Here is a 21,983-nt window from a genome sequence, read left to right as displayed (position 1 = left end):
AACCATGGCTGATCAGGGAAGTCAGAGACAGCATTAAAGCAAAAAACGGGGCATCTAAATAGCAAAAACTTTGGAAAGCTGGTGATTGGGAAATGTTTAAAAACCACCCAAGGGCAACTAACAAAGCAATAAGGTGAGAAAAGATGAAATCTGAAATTACACTAGCTAATAATATAAAATAGAATAGCAAAAGCTTTTTCAGATGTATAAAGAGTAAAGAAGAGGCAAGAGTAGATACTGGACCACTGGAAAGGATGGACAAAGATATGGTGGATGAACTTAATAAGAATTTTGTGTTAATTTTCACTGCGGAAGACACCAGCAGTATACCAGAAACTTGAGAATGTCAGGGAACAGAAGTGAGTTAGTTGCTATTTCTAAGGAGGTACTTGGGAAGCTGAAAGGTCTGAGAGTTGATAAACTACCTACAGCTACATTCTTTGATTCTGAAAGAGGTAGCTGAAGAGATTATGGAGGTAATAGTAGTGATCTTTCAAGAATCACTACATTCTGGAATGGTTCTGGAGGACTGGAAAATTGCAAATGCCACTCCACTTTTTAAGAAGGGAGGGAGGGAAAAGATGGGATACTATAGGCCAGTTAGCCTAACTTCAGTACAAAGACAAGTACTGTTGAGGAAACAGGGAGTCTACAGAAGGACCTAGACAGATTAGGAGAATGGGCAAAGAAGTGTCAGGTGGAATATAGTACAGGGAAATGTATGGTCATGTACTTGGTTAGAGGAAATATGTAAAGATGTAGACTGTCTTCTAACCAGACAGAAAATTCAGAAATCAGAGGTGCAAAGGGACTTGAGAGACATTGTGCAGGATTCCCTAAAGTTTAACTTGCAGGTTGAGTCGGAAGTAAGGACGGCAAATGAAAAGTTAGCACTCATTTCAAGAGGATTAGAGTATAAAACCAAGGCTGCAACACAGGGGTTTTTAAGGCATTGGTCAGACTGTACCTGGAGTATCGTGAGCAATTTTGGGTTAATTTTCTAAGAAAAAAATGTGCATGCATTGGAGAGGGTCCAGAGGAGGTTCTGGGAAGAATGATTCTGGGAATAAAAGTGTTAACATTTGAGAAGCATTTGATGGCTCTGGACCTGTACTGGGGGGGCAGGTCTCATTGAAACCTATTGAACATTGAAAGGCCTAGATACAGAGATACACTGGATGTGCAGAAGTCTAGGACCAAAGCCTCAGAACAGAAAGTTATCCCTTTAGAACAGAGCTGATGAGGAAGTTACTTAGCCAAATGGTGGCATATTTGTGAAATCATTGCCACAGACTGCTGTGGAAGCCAAGTGATTGGGTATATTTATAGTAGAGGTTGATAGATTCTTGACTAGTAAAAGTGTCAAAAAGTTACAGGGAGGAAGTAGGAGAATGTCATTAAGCGAGATAATAATCAGCCATGATGGAATGACAGCATAGGCTTGATGGTCTAATTCTACTCCTATGTCTTATGGCCTTATGTTCTCATGTTTCCATCGCTTGTCTCATGCCCAATATTGATTCACTCATTCAACTGGCTATCTGATATATTTATTTGATAAATCAGAATTTTATTTTCAAATTGAATACTCTATTGCTTCTCTTACAGACTGAAGCAGGTTATTTAAATTCAAACTATTTTTATAAACACTACATTAGGATGCTGTTCATAGACTTCAGTTCAGCATTCAACACAATCATCCCTCAGAAACTGATTGGAAAGCTGAGCCTACTGGGTCTGAACACCTCCCTCTACAACTGGATCCTAGACTTCCTGACTGAGAGACCTCAGTCAGTCCGGATCGGGAGCAGCATCTCCAACAGCATCACAATGAGCAAGGGGGCTCCCCAGGGTTGTGTGCTCAGTCCACTGCAGTTCACTCTGCTGACCCACGTTTGTGCTGCAACACACAGCTTGAACCATATCATCAAGTTCACCGATGACACAACCGTGGTGGGTCTCATCAGCAAGAACAAAAAGTCAGCTTACAGAGAGGAGGTGCAGTGGCTAACGGACTGGTGCAAAGCCAACAACCTGTCTCTTAATGTGAACAAAACAAAAGAGATGGTTGTTGACTTCAGGAGGGCACGGAGTGACCACTCCCCACTGAACATCGACGGCTCCTCGGTAGAGATTGTAAAGAGCACCAAATTTCTTGGTATTCAACTGACGGAGAATCTCACCTGGTCCCTCAACACCAGCTCCATAGCAAAGAAAGCCCAGCAGCGTTTCTACTTTTTGCGAAGGCTGAGGAAAGTCCATCTCCCACCCCCCATCCTCATCACATTCTACAGGGGTTGTATTGCGAGCGTCCTGAGAAACTGCATCACTGCTTTGTTCGGAAATTGCACCATCTCAGATCGCAAGACCTTGCAGCAGATAGTAAGGTCAACTGAGAAGATCATCGGGGTCTCTCTTCCCGCCATCACGGACATTTACACTACACGCTGCATCCGCAAAGGAAACAGCATTATGAAGGACCCCATGCACCCCTCATACAATCTCTTCTCCCTCCTGCTGTCTGGGAAAAGGCTTTGAAGCATTCGGGCTCTCACAACCAGGCTAAGTAACAGTTTCTTCCCCCAAGCTATCAGACTCCTCAATACCCGAAGCCTGGACTGACACCTTGCCCTACTGTCCTGTTTATTATTTATTGTAATGCCTGCACTGTTTTTGTGCACTTTATGCAGTCCAGTGTAGGTCTGTAGTCTAGTGTAGCTTTCTCTGTGTTTTTTTTTATTACGTAGTTCAGTCTAGTTTTTGTACTGTGTCATGTAACACCATGGTCCTGAAAAACGTCTCATTTTTACTATGCACTGTACCAGCAGTTATGGATGAAATGACAATAAAAGTTGACTTGACTTGACTTGACATTCAAAATAAAAGGAAAGAAACTGAATCAGACTCAGATAGCTAATAAGTTTTAAAGTATTTTTACAGACAAAAACACATTTAAAATCTGAAAATGAGGTAAACGGATGCACATCACCCCCACATTTGTCTCCATGTAACACATCACAAGTTGATCCTTGTTGGCTCAGAATCTTGGAATTCTACACCTAGTATGATTTTCATACCAAGGATGGCATCAGTTCAGAAGGAAGGTTAACCATCAATTTCTCAAGGGCAATTTGGAAATGTTGTGACATTATCCACTTTGATAAAAAGTAACAGATGAATATGTTGTGGCAGGAAAGTTATTGAAAGGAATTCTGAGGGACACAATTTATCTGCATTTTGGAAAGTGAGGATTGATTGGGGATGGTCAGCATGACTTTGTGTGTGTGGGAAATCATGTCTTATGAATTTGAGTTCTTTTTAGAGGTGACCAAGAGGATTGATGAACGCAAAAACAGTAGGTGTTGCCTGTATGGACTTTAGCGAGGCCTTTGACAATGCCCAGCATGGTACACTGGTCTGGAAGGTTAGAAGACATAGGACCCAGCGTGTCCTAGTAAAATGGATACAAAATTTGTTTGGCGATATGAAACAGAGGGAGCTAGTGGAGGGCTGTCTTTGAATTTGAGAGCCTGTGACCAATGATGCTTCGCAGGATTAGTGCTGGGTCCTTTGTACATTTTCATATATATTTATCATTTCAATGAGAAAGTAGGTGGCATGATGAGTAAGTTTTCAGACGACAGCAAAATTGGTGATATAGTGGACAGTGAAGATTTTAAGATTACAACCAAACATAAACCAATTGGGAAAGTTGGCAAGGAAATGCAAGATGGATTTTAACTTGAACAAGTAAAGGTGATTCATCTTGGAAAGTTCAACCACAGCAGGAAATAAATAGAGAATTGCAGACCCTGGGAATGTTATTGAACAGAAAGACCTTGGGGTACAAGTACCTAGTTCTCAAAAATGGGAACACAGGGTGGTAAGGAAGGCATATGGCCCTTGGCCATGGGCCAACTCCAACTGTAATCTTGGTCCTGAACAACTCCAGGTTGAGAACTCTCTCAATAACAGTGGGTCCTACTGCTCCTCTTCTTCCACCACTAGCCCCCCCCCCCCCCCACCAACTCATCCCTGGTCTCTCAGGCTCCCCTCTATCCCTCATCCATTCCTCTGAGCCCCTGTCTTCCTCCCACCCTGCTTTCCCTGAACAACACCAACCCTCCTCTCTGGTCTGATCTCTCCAACCTGATGGCATGAACATCAATTTCTGAAACTAAATGATCTCTCAGTGTCTCATCAGTGAATTGACAATGCTCAGACAGCTTATTCAATCCAGTTACAAAAGATGAAATCGACTCCCCTTCCTTACGAATCCTAAAACATTCTGCAATCAACAATGGTTTCAGTTCTAAATGTTCCTGCATTATGTTCATGATATCAGTTTTTGCCCACAATAATAATTTCTTTGCAAGACTTTCTGGAGGGAAACCCTTCAGCAAAGTGGACTTAGCTGAGGTCTACCTACAGATGGAAGAAGACTGCAAAGTGGTTCTGACTATAAACACTCACAAAGGGCTTTATCGCTATCATAGGATTATTTTTAACAGTAGCATCTGCAGTCTGCACTCTGGCCAAAAACTATGGACCAGGTGACGCAAGACTGCCCAGGCACTCAGTGTTACTTGGATGTCATCATTGTTACCGGTGAGGATGACAAAGAATATCTCCAAAATGTCAAGACAGTGTTAAAAAGATTAAAAGATTGTGGGCTCAGAGCACGGCGCAACAAGTGTGAATCCTTTAAACCAAGCATCACTTAATGTGGTCACACCATTGACGCACATGATTTATGTGAGCATGCTGAGAAAATTCAAGCAGCGGCAGATGCCCCAAGGCCAAAGGATGAGTCACTGTTGTGGTCCTTCTTAGAATTTGTCAATTACAATAACAGGTTCCTGCGAAACCTGGCTACTGTGCACGAACTCATTAATTGGGAAGAAATGGCAATGGACAAAGCAGTGTGAAGTGGTGATGTCAGACGCTGTAGTCACACATTATGATCCACATCATCCAGTGAAGCTTGCCTGTGACGCCTCACTTTATGGAATAGGAGCAGTCATGTCACATGTTATGACTGATTGATAGTGAACACTCTCTTACCGCTGCAGAGAAACATTACCCACAGATTGAGAGTGGCCTTGGGTTTGGGCTAGAGTGTAAAACGTTTCTACCAGTGCCTGAATGTGAGAGAGTTTATCCTTAATACTGATCACCAACCACAGGTATCCATTTTAATTCCACAAGGGTGCTCCACAAATAGCAGCAGCACCAGGCAGGGATGGGCTCTGTTTCTTGGAGGACACAATTACAAGATAGAATAAAAGAACACAACTAATCATGGAAATGCTGATAGATTGTCCCATTTACCCTTGGAAATGGAAATATCTGGAAAAACTTACAATAGAGGACACCCCCTTAACATATTCTCCCTAATGCAAATCGAAAATCTCCTTATTATGACAGAGATGATCCAAAGGAAAAGCAGAAAAGACCCCACACTGTCTCAGGTCTACATTGTAACCCAAAATGGCTGGAATGTGTAGCAGAAATTCCTGTTCTCCGATTTTTGCCTGTGCCAGAATGAACTTGCTCTTTACATGGGTTGCCTATTGTGGGGATTGAGAGTTGTTAAACCACCCAAGCTGAGGGCGAAGGTGTTGTAGCAACTGCACACCAGACATCTAGGTGGCCTGGAAAAGACCAGCAGATCGAGCAGCTCATCATGTACTGTTTGTAATGCCAACATGTCCAGAAGATGCCAAGAGCTGCACCTTGTGTTCAGCAGCCTCTCCTAAAGGACTGGTGTTCCAGAACACTTAGTCAGTGACAATGGACCACAACTTGTTGTGGAATATTTCAGTCATTTCTGAAAATGAATGGAATAAGACAAATACATCTGCATTGAACCACCCAGCTACAAATGGCTTTGTGGAAAGTTTTGTCCAGAGACTATAGAATGTACTGCAAACAATGCCTCAGACCACACTACATCAACTAACACTGAGTCAGAAGCTCGCCAATTTCCTCCTTGCAGATCGCAATGCAGCACACCCTACAACCAAGAACTCACCAGCGATGTTGTTCCTGGATCACCCCTTGCGCTCACGCGCGGATCACCTCAAACCCAATCTCAGAAGGAGTACACAAGCCAAAGAGCTGAGATAAACTGGGAGGCTCCACAAGCGAGGAGGTTCGATGCTTCACTCCCGGACAAGCAGTCCTGGCGAGGGACTACAGAGATGATTGAAAGTGGGTACCTGGAAAGATTAAGGACAGAGCAGGACCATTGTCCTCCTACACAGTGGAGGTTCCGTCGAATGCAGTCTGGAGACAACACATTGATCAGATGAGGAGAGCAGAGTCAACTGTTAGGGAAGAAAAGTGTCCAGAGTATGTATGTATGTGCATGTGTGAGCATGGAGGAATATTGTGTATTTTAATATTTCAGTAATAATGTAAATATATTGTTTGATTAAGCTTTCTTGTTTACATGAATCAGTATGGGTTATATATAAGAAGTACGTGAATGAATATGTCATTGTGCCACCATGTTCTATGTGAGCGCCTCACTAAAGAAATGCTAAGCACGCATGTTATCCTGGCTCCTGTGATTTTCTTTCAATTAGTTTTTTACACTTACAAACATAACAGGCTGCTGCTGTAGTCTGGCAGACTGACCTCTACTTTGCTGAGGCCAAGCTACAGCTCTCAGACACCTTCTCTTGCTTATCCCTTGAAGAAGATCCAGCTAAAGAGAATCAAGCCACTGTCTCCCACACAGTGAGTAGAAGGAGTTAGAGAAGAGGCTGAAAAGCAGGACCTGCAAGGTAGTCATCTCTGGTTTACTCCCATTACCATATGCTAGTTAGGGCAGGAGTAGGATGATAGTACAGATAAATGAGTGGCTGAGGGAGTGGTGTGGAGGGCCAGGTTTTAGATTTCTGGATCATTGAGATCGCTTCTTAGGAGGGTATGACCTGTACAAAAGGGACTGGTTACACCTGAACATGAGAGGGACCAATATACTTGTGAGCAGGTTTGCTAGAGTTGTTGGGGAGGGTTTAAACTAAGTTGGCAGGGCATCAGAACTGAAATGATAGGCCTGAGGACGGGGCAGTTGGTACACAAGTCGATGCAGTATATACTAAGACTGTGAAGATGAAGAGGCAGATGATAGGGCAAAATTGCAGTCAGTGGGGTATGTTTAAGTGTAACACGGGGGCAAAATCACAAATGGTGGTGAACACAGGACCGATAGTGTTTTTATTTGAATGCATGCAGTATAAAGAGTAAGGCAGATGGTCTTGTAGCGCAGTCAGAGATCGGCAGGTATGACACTATGGGCATTAGTGAATCGTGACTGAAAGAAGATCATAGTTGCGAGCTTAACATCCAAGTATAGATCTTGTATCGAAAGAACAGGCAGGTATGCAGAGTGGATGGCATGGTTCTATTGATAAAAAATGAAAACAAAGCCTTATATTATTGGGTGATGTAGAATCCTTGTGAGTAGAGTTAAGAAACTTCAAGGCTAAAAAGACCCTGATGGGAATTATATACAGGCCTCCAAACAGTAGCCAAGATGTGGGATATAAATTTCAACAGGAAATAAAAAAAAGGTACAGAATAAGGACAATGTTATGATAGTCGTGGGGATTTCAATGTAGATAGATTGGGAAAACCTGGTTGTTGCTGGATCCCAAGAGAAGGAGTTTGTAGAATGCCTATGAGATGCCTTTTTAGAGCAGTTTGTGGTTGAGTTCACTAGGGGAAAATCAATTCTGGAATGGACATTTTGTAATGAACCAACATTGTGTTGATTAGGCAGCTTAAGGTACAGGAACTCTTAGGGGCTAGTGATCATAATATGATAGAATTCACCCTGCAGTCTGAGAGGGAAAAGATAAAGTCAGATGTATCAGTATTCCTGTGGAGTAAAGAGAATTAGAGGCATGAGAGAGCAGCTGGTCAAAGTTGATTGGAAGGGGACATTAGCAGTGACGATGACAAAACCTCAATGGCTGGAATTTCTGGGGACAATTCAGAAGGTGCAGGATAGATACATCCTAAAGATAAAGACGTATTCTAAAGGGAGGTTAAGGTAAGAGAAGTCAAAGACAACAGTGAAGCAAAAAAGAGGGCATATAATATAGCAAAAATTAGTAGAAAGTTAGAGGATTGAGAAGCTTTTAAAAACCAACAGAAGGCAACTTACAAAAACACGACAGAAAGATGAAAGCTAGCCAGTCAGTTTACAATTGACACTCGTGCGCTACGGAGTTGTGCTTTGTTCGTCCTTTGTGAACATTTGCAGTTTTGTACTTTTTCGAAAATTAAGCCTTGTTTTTACATTCAGTTACCCATCACAGTGCAAAAGAAAAGCAGAAATGATAGTAAGCGTGAATTCAATGAACAGTGGGAAAATGAGTTCTTATTTATAGCAGGTCTGTCAGGAAAACCGTTGTGTATTGTTTGTGAAAACACTTTCTCACATAATAGAATACATGATCTTAATAGACACTATAAAACACAACATCAGACCGAAATAGAAGGAAAACTGAAGCTAGTTCTTGGGTCTGAGTTATGGAAAGAATATGTGATTAAGAAAAAGGACAAAATCAAAAGAAGACAAAATATATTTGTTAAAAGTCTCATTAAGGTAAGTAATGTTCATGTTGTTTTTATATTAAATCAATATATCATGTAAAATGCTAAATATGTCTATATTAGCATATTTTCACAAGAATTGAATGGGGGGGGTGCAAGAGTTGTATGGCGCATCTGAACTCATGCGTGAAAAAATTGACGCATGGAATGTAGAAGGTTGGCCACCCCTGGTCTAAATGATGCTCTGCTACTTATTTTTGTAGAATAAAGGTAATATTCTAAATATTAAATTCAAGATTTGAACAACAATTACAATAGTCTGACTGCAGTAAGATTTGAGTAAATGAATGTTTTGATTACAATAGTTCTGCCCCATCTCTCTAACCAGTGCTTCTTAGCTGCAAGTGTAGAACTCTTCTTAAACTCCAGAGCTTTGTCATCCACCTTATCTTGCATATCTATACATTGATACATTATTGTGTTTAATTGGTTTAAACTGCTTTTTAAAAGGTTCACAATTATAAAAATATAATACTGTACAACCAATTTATTACCAGACAACTAAACTAGTTCTGAATACAACTAATAAATAACTTTAAATTGAAGGATTATACCAATCACGGTATTTTTATAAAACCTTTGCTTACCAAATACAAAGTTATCAGGTCTGAATATCTGCCCAAAAGGTCCAGAACGAACAGAGTCCATTGTACCAGGTTCCAGGTCCACAAGAATAGCACGTGGCACAAATCTACCACCTATTTAAATATAGTATTAAACACAGTGAAATGAACAAACAGTAGAAAGCAGCAGCACTCCTGAAATATGATAAGGTGCAAGACTGATACCTGTTGCCTCATTGTAATAGACATTTATCCTCTCAAGCTGCAGATCACTCTCTCCACGGTACATTCCTGTGGGGTCAATCCCATGCTCATCACTGATGACTTCCCAGAACTAAGCAGGGAATAAGAGCACATATATGAATAACCTTCAGCAATTATTACCTTAAACAATTTTTGAAGAAATTTGAATGCGGTTCTAAGTTCCAGATTCAGCCTAGACATAAAGTGCATCTTCAGTCAAATGTGTTCAATATTTATGGAAGCTTCCAAACATTTCTTCTATTGACTTCCAACTACTACTACACTGGTTACTATTTTAAGCAAAAGGCACATATATCTCAGGACAGTTTTTTACTCCATGAGCTCAGCTGACACCTATCAAATACTTTCACAATTTTAATGACATCAGTTTAATCATCCACAAGAGAAAATCTGCAGATGCTGGAAATCCAAGCAACACACACAAAATGCTGGAGGAACTCAGCAGGCCAGGCAGCATCTATGGAAAAGAGTACAGTTGACTTTTCAGGCTGAGACCCTTCAGCAGGACCATCGGGTTAATCACTCATCAGCTTTTATACATCTAAATGAAACAACTGTCCAGTCTTTTGTAATAGATGACAGTTCAGTGTCGTTGCTGTAACACACTTGTAACTTTTCCACTCTACAGAAGTGGTCCTATGAAATGCCTTACAAAGGTACCATGAACTTCACTCATGTTTAAATGATCCGGATTGAGCTTATGCCAACCTGTATGCATGAACAACTCTACTACAGCCCCAAGAGACCATGTGGATGCAGGAACTGAAAAGAAAGTTTACATTTTTAAAAATTCATTTTCTTTCTCCTGAAAAGAAAAACCTGAGAAAATAAAACTAACAAAGAGAAGAATTAAAAGTAGTTTTCTAATGAGCAATAATGAGCTGAAACCACCTTTGCTGAGGTTTTTGCCTTCGGACAGGAGATCCCTTGCATAATGGCATAAAAAAGGTTGGGAACCCCTGCCTCGGAAGGATGGAGCTTGTGCTTTCCTTTGTGGCAAGCATCCTGCCGAAGATCACTGTACTTATATAGACTGGATACAGAGACAACCTTACGGCCCACAACACCCAAGACTTTAAGAGACATACAGTATGGAAACAGCCCCCTCAGACCATCAATTCTGTGCTGACCATCAGCTACTCATTTACATTAATTCCACATTCATCCCATTTTTTAAAGTTCTCCCACCTTCTCATCACCTCCTCCCAGAAGGGCCTCTGGCAGTACAGTTCCAAATGACTTCTTCCAAAATCCTTTGACAGATAGAAAACTGTGATTTCCAGTTTTGTTGGGAAAATCCTTAGAGGGTTATTTTACAGTTTTTAAAGATTTTCTTAAATTTGAGGTAAAGACTTATATGATTTGAAAAAAAATGTGGTAACAAAAAGATAAGCTAAAGTAAAACAATTTTAAAGAAGTAGTTTACCTTACCTGCTTCCTAATGCAAAGCCTAATAATCACAAATGAATAGAGACTTATCTTTCTGTGGTGAACTACATATATACATATACCTGTCTGGACACGCCCCCCCCCCCCCCCCCCGCTGACTGCTCCTGTGGCTCCTCCCACGGACCCCGGTATAAAGGCAATTGGAGACACCGCCCCGGCCTCAGTCTCCAGGATGTAGTGTGGTGGTCAATTGCTGCTTGTTCTTTCTTCCAGCCAATAAAAGCCTATATCTCGCCTCACGTCTCCAAGAGTTATTGATGGTGCATCAATTTCCCACAGAGTCTAACCTGGAGCAGAAACTGGGTGTAGATTTCCTTTTGCAATGCTTTGGAAAGCCAGAATAGTCTGCTGCTGGACTATCTTTTTGGCATCACAGACAGTCAGCATGTGCTAAACTTGAGCTATACTGTCACTAAAATGGCTCAGCGAAACTTGAGATGTACTGTCATCAAAATGGTTAGTAGTCCTAACTAGTTAACAACATTCACTCCAATGTGCCATTCATTACGGTAACATGTTAAGGAATCCTGTAACTAATGATACATTTATTTCTAAAGAGAAATTACATGCGTTTTTCCCTTCAGCCAACACCAGAAACAGGACCTTTAGGTCAATACTAACCCCAAGAAATTTTCTATAGTAATCACATTTACCAGCACTTGGCCCACAGCTTCGGTGTCTTGGCAATTCAGGTGGTCATCCAGATACTTTATAAATGTTGTGAGAGTACTTGCCTCCATCATCTTCTCAGGCAGTGCATTTAAGACTACAACCACACTCTTGGAGAAAAACTGTTTCCTCAGATCCCTGCGAACCCTTTTATTTCTCACCTTAATCCTATCCTCTTCGGTTTTAGACATCTCTAATATGGAAAAGTTTCTTACTGTCCACACTATCTACACTCCTCATAATTTTATATATCTCTATCAGGTCCTTCCCCGCCACACCCTGCTGCAACCTTCTGAAGTCTGCGCACCAAGATCCCTCTGTTCAACACTAGTCCCCAGGTAATTGACTTCCACTCCACTCACTGCCCAGTTTTACTTTGGAGAAACCAGTATCAATCTTCTAGAGATTCAAAGTGATTTCTGCGATTGCTTAATTGTGCTTTGCTTGTACTGCATTTCTTCCAAGATAATATACATTTTCTTCAAATGAAAATTGCTTCTAAATAACAGTCATTTTCCGGATCCTTCTATTTGCAATTATGCAAATAATTTCTTTATTAAGTCAAAGAAAATGAGGAGTCCACATTGTGCACACTGAACGTAGTGCTGTCGGTAGGAAAAAGTGCAAATGCTTGCTTTACCTGGAGTAACTATTTGAGGCCCTGGATGGTGAGAAGGGAAGAGGTGAAAGGGAAAGGCGTCATTGCAAGGGAGTGTGCCACAAGGAAGGGTGTTGGGGGGTAGAAGAGGAAAGACTGCAATCCCTTTGAAATACTCAAAGGCGAAGGGAAATGAGTACAGCATGTGCCTGGTGGTGGTATCTTGCTGGAGGTGCTGGAAATTGTGAAGGATGATCGATTGAATGCAGAGGATGGTTGGTTAGATGGACCAGTGAGCACTTCTTGTTCTGTCCAGGAGAGGGCGTGTGCGCAGAATGCAGGAACTAGACTGAGGTGTGTTCAAGGGCTATGGAAGAGGAGAGGCTCAGGAAAAACATCTTCAACCCTACTTTTAAACCTCTCCAGAGTTTCACCTCTCCCAATATCTGCAATCTTCTTTAGCCTTCCTACCTCCAAGGTTGCTGTGCTGCTTAAATACTGCACTCATGATCATCTTTTTATTTAATCAGCCTATCATTGTCACTGTACTTTCATCTCAGTAATTCATTTCTTCAAATCTCTCTGCTTCTTTTACCTTTAACATACACATTTAAGACTGTAAACCTTTATGTTTTGGTGTCAAGTTTTTCTAGATAAATCTTTCAATGTATTTTACTTCAATGAAGCACCATCTAAATACAAGTTGTTCTTTTTTCTTGTGTCTAATTATGTAATACCATTACTAAACTGCATATGCCAAAATGAATTACATGCTATTTTTGAGACTAATTATTAAGTTCAAATTCAAGATCTTAAATTTAAAAAGCCAATCTATGGAGATGACAGGAAAAGTGAAATTACTGGAAAACTACATCAGAGGTGGTTAAGCAATGATATAAATACATATATAAAGAGTCATAACTCTCACAAATACACACCCCTTGGTGAAAGCAGACTCCAATGGTTAACTAGAAAAGGTAAAGACTATATTAGGTAATAGGCTTAATGTTGCCAGGGGAAGCATAAGCTTAAAAATAAGTTAAAAAACTAGAAAAGAATAGCACTTGAAATGGATACATTGAAAACAAAGAGCCAACTAGAAAGAAATATAATTTTTTAAGAAGAAATCGTGTGCAAAGTAATAAGGAGGAAAGTACAACAAATAATAACAGATGGTAAATAAATATTTACCATCTGTTTAACATCAAGTTTATTATCATTTTCAGAAGAATGGTGAAGTACAGGTACAGTGAAATATTTGCCTGCAGCAGCATCACAGGCACATAGATCCAGACAACACACAGACCATACAGTAAATTATGCACAAATTCCATTGATTATACAAAATAATGAAGAAAAACGCGTGCAAAACAAAACGCCATTGCAAATAAAAATCATAATCAGAAACAAGTCATGGTGGCCTAGTGGTTAGATGCTAATACAGCTCAGCACATCAGAGTTCAATTCTGGCATCAACTGTAAGAAGTTTGTATGTGTTTCTTGTGACTGTGTGGCTTTCCTCCGGGTGCTCCAGTTTCCTCACTGAGTCCAAAGACACACTGCTTAGCAGCTTAATTGATCATTGTGAATTGTCCTCTGATTAGGCTTGGGTTAAATAGGTGGGTTTCTGGGCAATCTGGCTGTTCAACCAAAGGGCCTGTTCAACCTACAATGAAAAGTGTCCATGGTAATGCTAGAGTGGTCTATAGTGTGCCTTTGCTGAGGTAAGATTAGGATTGTGCAGATCTGAACAAGAACCTATTGGTTGTTAGACTTCAGGCTTCTGTACCTCCTGTAGCATGGTAGCAGTGGAGGTGGTGGGGATCCTTGATGATAGATGAGACCTAGAGGCAGCATCTCAGGTAGTCTTTCTACAGTGGAGAAGACTGTATCCGTGATTGATTGGGCAGTGTCCATTCCCTGTGTTCCTGTGCATTGCTGTTGCAGTATGAGTCCGAGATGCAACCAGTCAGGATACTTTCAACAATGCATCTGTATAAGTTTGTTAGAGTATTTGCCGACATGTTGAATCTTGTTAAATTTCTAAACATGCAGAGGCACTGGTGCACTTTCTCCATGATTGCATCTACGTGCTGAACATACATACATTACAGCACAGGAGGTCATATAGCTGATCAAGTACATGCTGGGTCCCAGCAAAGAAATCTATTCATTGATTCGCGTATTTCCCTCTGACATCCTCCCTCACATGCTCAATCACTCTTCTTTGAATCATTGTCACTTATTATACTACAGTCTATTTACAGTAGCCAATTAACTTCCTGCTTAAATGGTGAGATTGGGAAATGTTGTTTAAAAAAGCCCTGGACGTTATTGGATACATGTCACAAAAAGCTAACGTGTAGGTGCATCTCACCTTGGGAAATCCTATTGCAATAGGATTTGAGCACAAGAACAAAGGTGCCTTCATGCAATTATACAGTGTTTGAGTGAGAGAGGCTTAATTATTATGTACAATTTTGATCTTATGTAAAACAAAGAATATACTAGTCATAAAAAAGCACAGCTGGGATTCACCAGACTGATTCCTGGCAAAGCAGATCTGTCAAATGTGGAGAGATAGAATCGGTTAAATCCCTATTCTCCAGAGCTTAGAAGGATGAGAGCTGATCAAAATGAAACATACAGTGAGCCAATCACAAACACGTTAAAATCTGCAGACGCTGGAAACCAAGCAACACACACAAAATGCTGGAAGAACTCAGCAGGCCAGGTCGCAGTCCTGCCGAAGGGTCTCGGACCAAAATGTCGACTGTACATTTTTTTCCATATATGTTGCCTGGCCTGCTGAGTTCCTCCAGCATTTTGTGTGTGTTGCATACAAAGTAAGGATGCTATCCCTGGCTGAGGAGTCTAGAACTAGGGGCTATAGTCTCTGAATAAGTATTGGGCCATATTTAGGACTGAAATAAGAAATGTCTTCACCTGAAGTGCTGTGGAGGCTCAGATATTGATTGCAGTGCATTTAAAAGCAAGTTCAGTAGATTTCCGGATATTAAAGGAATCACAGGATGTGATTTCATTAGAGGCAGTATATAAATTTAAGCTGTGGTTAAGTGCCTAGACTAGTTATCTGATGTTCACAGCTAATATGGTAGAGTTTTCAAGCGATGTGAGAAGTTCAAAATCAGAATCTAAAATCTAGACATTCACACTACTGAGACGTGACTAAAGAGTAGATTTACATATTGTAGAAGCATAATTTAAAACCAAGACAGAAAAGCCTCACATTTAAGAAATTTGGAGCAAATTGAAAACCATTGAAAAAGTCATTAAAAAAACACAAAATGCTGGCAGAACTCAGCAGGCCAGACAGCATCTATGGGAGGAGGTAGTGATGACGTTTCGGGCCGAAACCCTTCATCAGGAGTACTACCTCCTCCCATAGATGCTGTCTGGCCTGCTGAGTTCTGCCAGCATTTTGTGTTTTTATTTATTTCCAGCATCTGCAGATTCACTTGCGTTGCCTTTGAAAAAGTCATAAAACCACAGTTCACTAGAGAAGTTAAACATGTTAGATAAAAATATGCTTGCAGAAGTCAAAAAGTTCACAGTATAACAGATCCAATTATAGTTATTTAAATATATTTATGGAAGAAAATGTACAATGTTTTTCAGAGAATATAGGAAGAAAAATCAAACCATTTTAAATGTCAGGATCTCAGAGAACTAGAAGACATTTTGCAGATGCTGAAGAGATATCATCCTTTTCAACTTAGAATGATTCTTTGCTAAGCAAGATGTTGTTGAGCCACATTCATAAGAATTAATATTTAGCTTAATTTTGTTATTTGCAATTTAGCATTATAAATCAAATACCACTTTTCTTCAGAATCATAACACAAGAAATATTTTATAACTTAATAACAATTAACAGCAGCACCGTAAGGAATGAGAAATAAAAATTATGGAAGGTTGTCCCAGGCAGAAATCGCTATGTTCAACATTTCTACAGCATTTGGCGAATGGCTCCCTGAAGTGCTTTTTTTCCACTTTCAAGGCAAAGTCAGGAGCGTGATGAAATTCACTTTACTTGCCTGGATGAGCAGTTCCAACAACACAAAAATCTCAACACTTCCCACAACAAGGCAGCCCAGCTGAATGACTCCCTATCACCACACTAAATATTAATTCACTCCACCACCAGAGGATTGTGGCTTTGCTATGCACCATTTACAAAGTGTGTTGCCTGACCTGCTTACATTATAGCCTCAAGGCAGCAGATGCTTGAGATCAGTTTTCCTTCTCCGAGATGAGCTGCCAACCACGTCTGATGAGCCTCGTTTGCCCAAAGCGACTGGGTTTAAAGCGCCAGCAACCCACTTTGCTACTTCTCCTGTCAGTACAAATGGTTCCGGCAGGCTTCGAAGCTAAGCGACATTCGAAGACTACGAGCTGAACTTGGTTGTCAGACGCTATTTGAGGCACATGTCATTGGGAGCATTTAATAGATACTTCAGCCTGCCCCCACCCTCACTCTAACAATCTTAAGAACTTTATACACACATTCATGGGGAAGGCTTCAGGAGTAAACTCCAAGGGAAAAATCTGGAACTGGAGTCCTTAAGGCAGTCCTACTTTGAGTTCAATGCTGACTGACAACTCCTGTGACGCCACTGGTGCCAAACTGTATCGGCCTCGGTCATTCCTTAGCTGTGTGGAGAGGGGGAGGCCTGCTGCATGTGCAACAGCTTGCTCTCCGTATCATACTGCCCTGGCTTGTGTATTGACTGACGCTACTGCACCAATAAAGTAGACAGCTAGGATGCAACCTCCACAATCAACATCATGGATGTTGCCTTAGGTTCAGGCTTACTCTTACAGTACCTCCCAAGACACTACCTTTGCCATTAGGAAGGACGAGGGCAGATACTACATAGGCAAACCATCACTCGCAGGTTCCCCATCAAGTTACACACTATTGTAAATACGAGGGGCGATTGATATGTTTGTGGCCTAAGGTAGAAGGAGATGAGTTATTAACTTCAAACTTTCTGCATAACCACTCAAAGAGTTGCCCTGCATGTGCACGTAACGAAAGCTGTGTAATTCATCTCCTTCTACTGTAGGCCAAGAACTTATCAATCACCCCTGCTGTGGACACTTTCTGGAGGTCCAAGATCCGTATGCTCCACGACCGCCGGACTAAGTGTGTAAATGTAAGAGGGGACTATGCTGAAAAATAAATGTGCTAGGTTTTCTAAAATAGACTCCTTCTACCTTAGGTCACAAACTTATCAATCACCCCTTGTACGTCTACTTTCAAATCCCTAATCTATAGACAAAATGGCAGATGCAGAATCCTCATATCTGCAATCTTTCTCTGTGGAGGCACACAACTTCATCTCCAGCTCTGCTCCTGTTTTGACTAGAACCCACACACGGAACAGTGGATGTCCACTGCTTCCAAGCTAGTACAGTATTTCAGTTTCCTGAAACTTAGCCATCCCGTCATTCATTTGCCAGTCTTCATAAGTCAGCACTGCAATCTGACCTTCTTGCTATGGTCTTTGTGGCTGTCTGCCATCTTGCAACATCGTAATGTTATTTTAAAGACAGTCAACGTTAGAACAGATTTTTCCATTTCAATGCAACTCACTGGAAAGCAATGTATAACAATTTGGAACACAAGAGATTCTGCAAACGCGGGAAATCTTGAGCAACTTGCACAAATGCTGGAGGAAATCAGCAAGTCAGGCAGCACCTGTGATGGATAACAGAGAGTTGATGTTTCAGGCTGAGACCTTTCATCAGGACTGGAAAGGGTGAGGGCAGAAACCAGAATGAGAAGGTGGGGGTAGCGGAAGGAATATCAAATGGCTTGATATAAGAGCTGGGACATCATTTAACATCTTTATAAAACATTGGTGGGGCCCAGCTTTGTGCTTTGTATGCACTTTTTATCAATATACTATCGGAGGGATGATATTACACCGGAGAGGGCACAGAAGATATTCACCAGGATATTGCCTGGGGAAGGTTTTCCAGTTACCAGTAGTCTGAATAGGCTGGTTGATTTCCCTGGGGTGGCCTACCAGCACTGCTCACAATTATGAAAGGTAAATAGTAAGAATCATTTTCCCATGGTAGAAGATTTAGAGAACTATTTTAAGAGCAGTTGCAATCTGGAATGCAGCACCTTAAGAGAAAGAGGAAGCAGAGCAGATATTCCTGCATTTAAAAAGCATTTAGACCAGGAGTTCCCAACCTTTTTCTGCCATCAAAGCAGAGCAGGCCAATGACCTAATATGGATATTAAAGGATGTAATAATTGGCACAATGTGGTTGGCAAACCGGCTAGTCAAAGTGCTGTATGACTCTGATGTATTTATGGAGGTAGATTGATTTCTAGATACAAAAAAAACAAGAAGGAATATGGCCAGAGTGATTGAGAAAGAGGATTAGACTGTAAAATTGATTGATGACCTACTCAACTTCCTATTATACTCCTACTTCAACAGTTGAGTGCAATTCTAGTTACAGCGCTACAGACAGAAGGTGGAAGTTTTGAAGATGATGGAGTAGATGTTGCTTCGATTACAGCATTAGCAATAAGGAGAGGTTGTATATACTTGGATTGTTTTCTCTCGAGCATCGGCGGCTGAGCGGAGACCTGACAGAAGTTTCAATAGGGTAGAACACCAGAGCTTCTTTCCCAGGGAGGAAATATCGAACTACAGGAGGATGTGTGTTTGATGTGCGATGGAAAAAGTTGCTGCACAGTTCTATTCCGACTGAAGCATTACTGCCGCGGTAACTTTGGATGTTTGGCAGTGGAAAGTAGAGAATCTGCTAGGACTCCTAGTGTTTGGACTTGTACCCGGGTGAGCGGGGTCCCCAGCCCCAGGTCAGCTTCCTTTACCCCGCCCAAACAATAACTTCTCAAACACACACACACACATAAAAACAGGCGATCATGACTATGTATCTACAGGGAGTATCCCACCGTGCATCAATCACCACATGGATAACACACAACAGCTAGGCCAGACACCGGCCAACTGCGCCTGCGTAGCGGCCGATTTAACTGCGCATTTTGCGCATGCGTTAGTGCAGTCCTGGCCAAATGGCGGGAAGAGGGGAGGATTGAGATGGCCGACGCTTGCACGATTCTTTTATCGGCTCTCGGCAGCGGTCGCACGAGGTCATCTCAGGGCCTCTGCGGCCACGCTACACACCTTTGCCCCGATCTGGTTCCCGCATTGACCGGCCTGAATGTGCACAATCTCCCTCATGCTGACAGACAGATTTAAGCGAATCCTTAGTCATCTTCTCAGCCCTCCATTGGACATTTTACTGTCAATCAAAGTGTATGATGCCGCTGCTGGATTGGAGTTCAATGTCAATCAACGTATATGCCCGCCCCTCCACTGCCGGCTTCCTTTCAACCCAGCGGAGCTGCTTGTGATTGGCTATGAGTTGCTGTTGCCTAGTAACAGCGTTATCGCCTCCCCTTTTGCCCGGTCACAATATGCGGCGTCTCTGACGATATGGTGCAGTGCCCTGTCTGGTAGGGTTGGAAATAAAATTAGAAACACTCAATATTGGTGGGAGGGAATTTCTGTTTTTTAAAATACATTCTATTTTCTATTGGATTCCAGCAAGATAACATAGATTAGGGTTGAAAAATACCCCTGAATGCTGGGGCTGTGAGCCGATAAAGGAGACTTAGTACATATGCTCTTTGGTCCCGTCCCAGAATTCAAGAATTTTGGATTATGATACAGAGGTATATTGGTGAAGTTTCAGGCATTCAACTCCCTTTCTGCCCCACACTTTTTGTCTTGGGAGACACACTTGGGTTACTTGGGGATAAATACTCTCAAAATTGGATCCAGACAAGTATAATGGTAGGAAGACAAATTATACACAGAAATAGCCAAAGTGGCAGCTTTTGAACGCATGCCTTACACACAGTTTGATAGATTGGACACCTATACACAAAAATGGGGCAAATATTTAGGTTTCCTGGGGGGGGGGGAATAGTGGTGAATGTAGTGGTGAAGCATATTGCTGAATGGTAGTCTTTTATTAGAAGTCTAATAGACACACTTGGTTATTACATTGATATTTATTTTTGCCATGTTTATTTTTATTTTATGGATAATTTTATGTTTTGTAAGCTATGGTTTACATAGTTTTAACACTGACTCAAGGGTTCGGGGAAAAAAATTCTAAAAATAAAATTTGAAAAAAAATTTTTTGTTATGGTTGTAATAGATATTAGTCATTTTCCAAAGTGACCTTGGAATTTTATGCAGCACCTTTATTGCACGGTGAGTGGCCAAGATATGGAAGTATAAAAGGTAGAAGCAGATTAAAGTTGGGACTGGGTACTTAATTTAGAATTGTACCTCTGACAGTTGAAGAAATTTGGTATGGGCCCCCAAATCCTAAGAACTTTTTAACGGAGCACAAATGAGAGCATCCTGACTGGCTGCATTACTGCCTGGTATGGGAACTGTGCTTCCCCCAATCGCAGGATTCTACAGAGAGTGGTGCGGACAGCCCAGTGCATCTTTAGATGTGAATTTCCCACTGTTCAGGACATTTACAAAGGAAGGTGAGTAAAAAGGGCCCGGAGGATCATTGGGGACTCAAGTCACCCCAACCATAAACTGTTCCAGCTGCTACCATCCGGGAAACAGTACCGCAGCATAAAAGCCAGGGCCAACAGTTTTCGGGACAGCTTCTTCCACCAGGCCATCAGACTGATTAATTCATGCTGATACAATTGTATTTCTTTGTTACATTGACTGTCCTGTTGTACATACTATTTATTACAAATTACTATAAATTGCACATTGCACACTTAAGATGGAGATGTAACAAAGATTTTTACTCATGTATATGAAGGATGTAGGTAATTAAGTCAATTCAAATTAGTTCAATTCAAATTCAAATTATATGCTCAGAAAAGAAACAAATGTGCAGGGCAAAGCATTAAGAGTGAAATGCATTGTAAACCCCTTTCACCGCTAGAATAGACACATTGGGCCAAAGGGTCTCCGCCAAAATGTTGACTGATTTACTCTTTTTCATAGATGCTGCCTGGCTTGCTGAGTTCTTCCAGCTTTTGTGTGTTTTGCTTTGGATTTCCAGCATCTGCAGATTTTCTCGTGTTCGCCAATGTTCTGTATGGGTTTTGCCTTGGCCACTTGGCTTCATACTTAGTCACAGCATTCATCTAAGCAGCGAGCAAAGAGCTGAATTCCAGGAGTGGGGTGAGAGAGAATTCCCTTGACATCAAGGCAGCATTTAATAAAATATGGCATCAGGAAAAGCTGAAGTCAGGGGGAGTCGGACTGAAAACATTCCAGTGGTTGGAGTCGTGGTTCACACAGAAGAACCATCTGGGAAACAGTATGGTGTATAAAATGTGGGTGTTGGAGGTCAATCATCCCAGCACCAGAACATCGCTGCAGAAGCTCCTCAGAACTCTGCCCTAGGTCCAACCATCTCTAACAACTGCATCGATGACTTGTCATTCCATTATAGAGTCAGAAGTGGGGACATTCACAGATGATTGCACATTGTTCGATTTCTTCTACAGCTCTTCAGCAGGTGAAATCGCCTATTCCCACATGCAGCAGGACAAAGAAAACATTCATACATGCATGGGTTGATGAATGGCAGGTAACATTTCTGTAACAGAAGGAGGAGCAGGCAGTGAACAAGAGAAAAGCGAACCCTACCTGTCATTGAGAAGCGTTGTCTCTGAGTCCTCTACCATGAATATCCTGGGGGCTACCACTGACCAGAAACTCAGCTGAACTGGCTAAATAAGT

General features: G+C 41.4%; 1 protein-coding gene across 3 annotated transcripts in view; it reads right to left on the bottom strand.

Moving 5' to 3' along the window:
• LOC140730971 (tubulin beta chain-like) overlaps window positions 1–21,983 on the bottom strand; it is a 63,277-nt gene that overhangs the window by 13,122 nt on the left and 28,172 nt on the right. The window contains exons 1-3 of one of the 3 annotated variants that reach the window (XM_073052096.1): window positions 19,374–19,570; window positions 9,420–9,528; window positions 9,219–9,329 (exon numbers count right to left, since the gene is read on the bottom strand). In XM_073052096.1, coding sequence (XP_072908197.1) covers window positions 9,219–9,329; window positions 9,420–9,528; window positions 19,374–19,430 — 277 coding nt within the window. In that variant the 5' untranslated portion in view covers window positions 19,431–19,570. Of the gene's footprint in view, window positions 1–6,034; window positions 6,132–9,218; window positions 9,330–9,419; window positions 9,529–19,373; window positions 19,571–21,983 lie in introns of those variants that run through there. The other 2 variants (XM_073052094.1, XM_073052095.1) reach the window with 2 other exon arrangements.

Source organism: Hemitrygon akajei, chromosome 7, assembly GCF_048418815.1.
Source record: "Hemitrygon akajei chromosome 7, sHemAka1.3, whole genome shotgun sequence".
NCBI classification, from domain to species: Eukaryota; Metazoa; Chordata; class Chondrichthyes; order Myliobatiformes; family Dasyatidae; genus Hemitrygon; species Hemitrygon akajei.
This window is presented reverse-complemented; position numbering and strand designations above follow the sequence as displayed.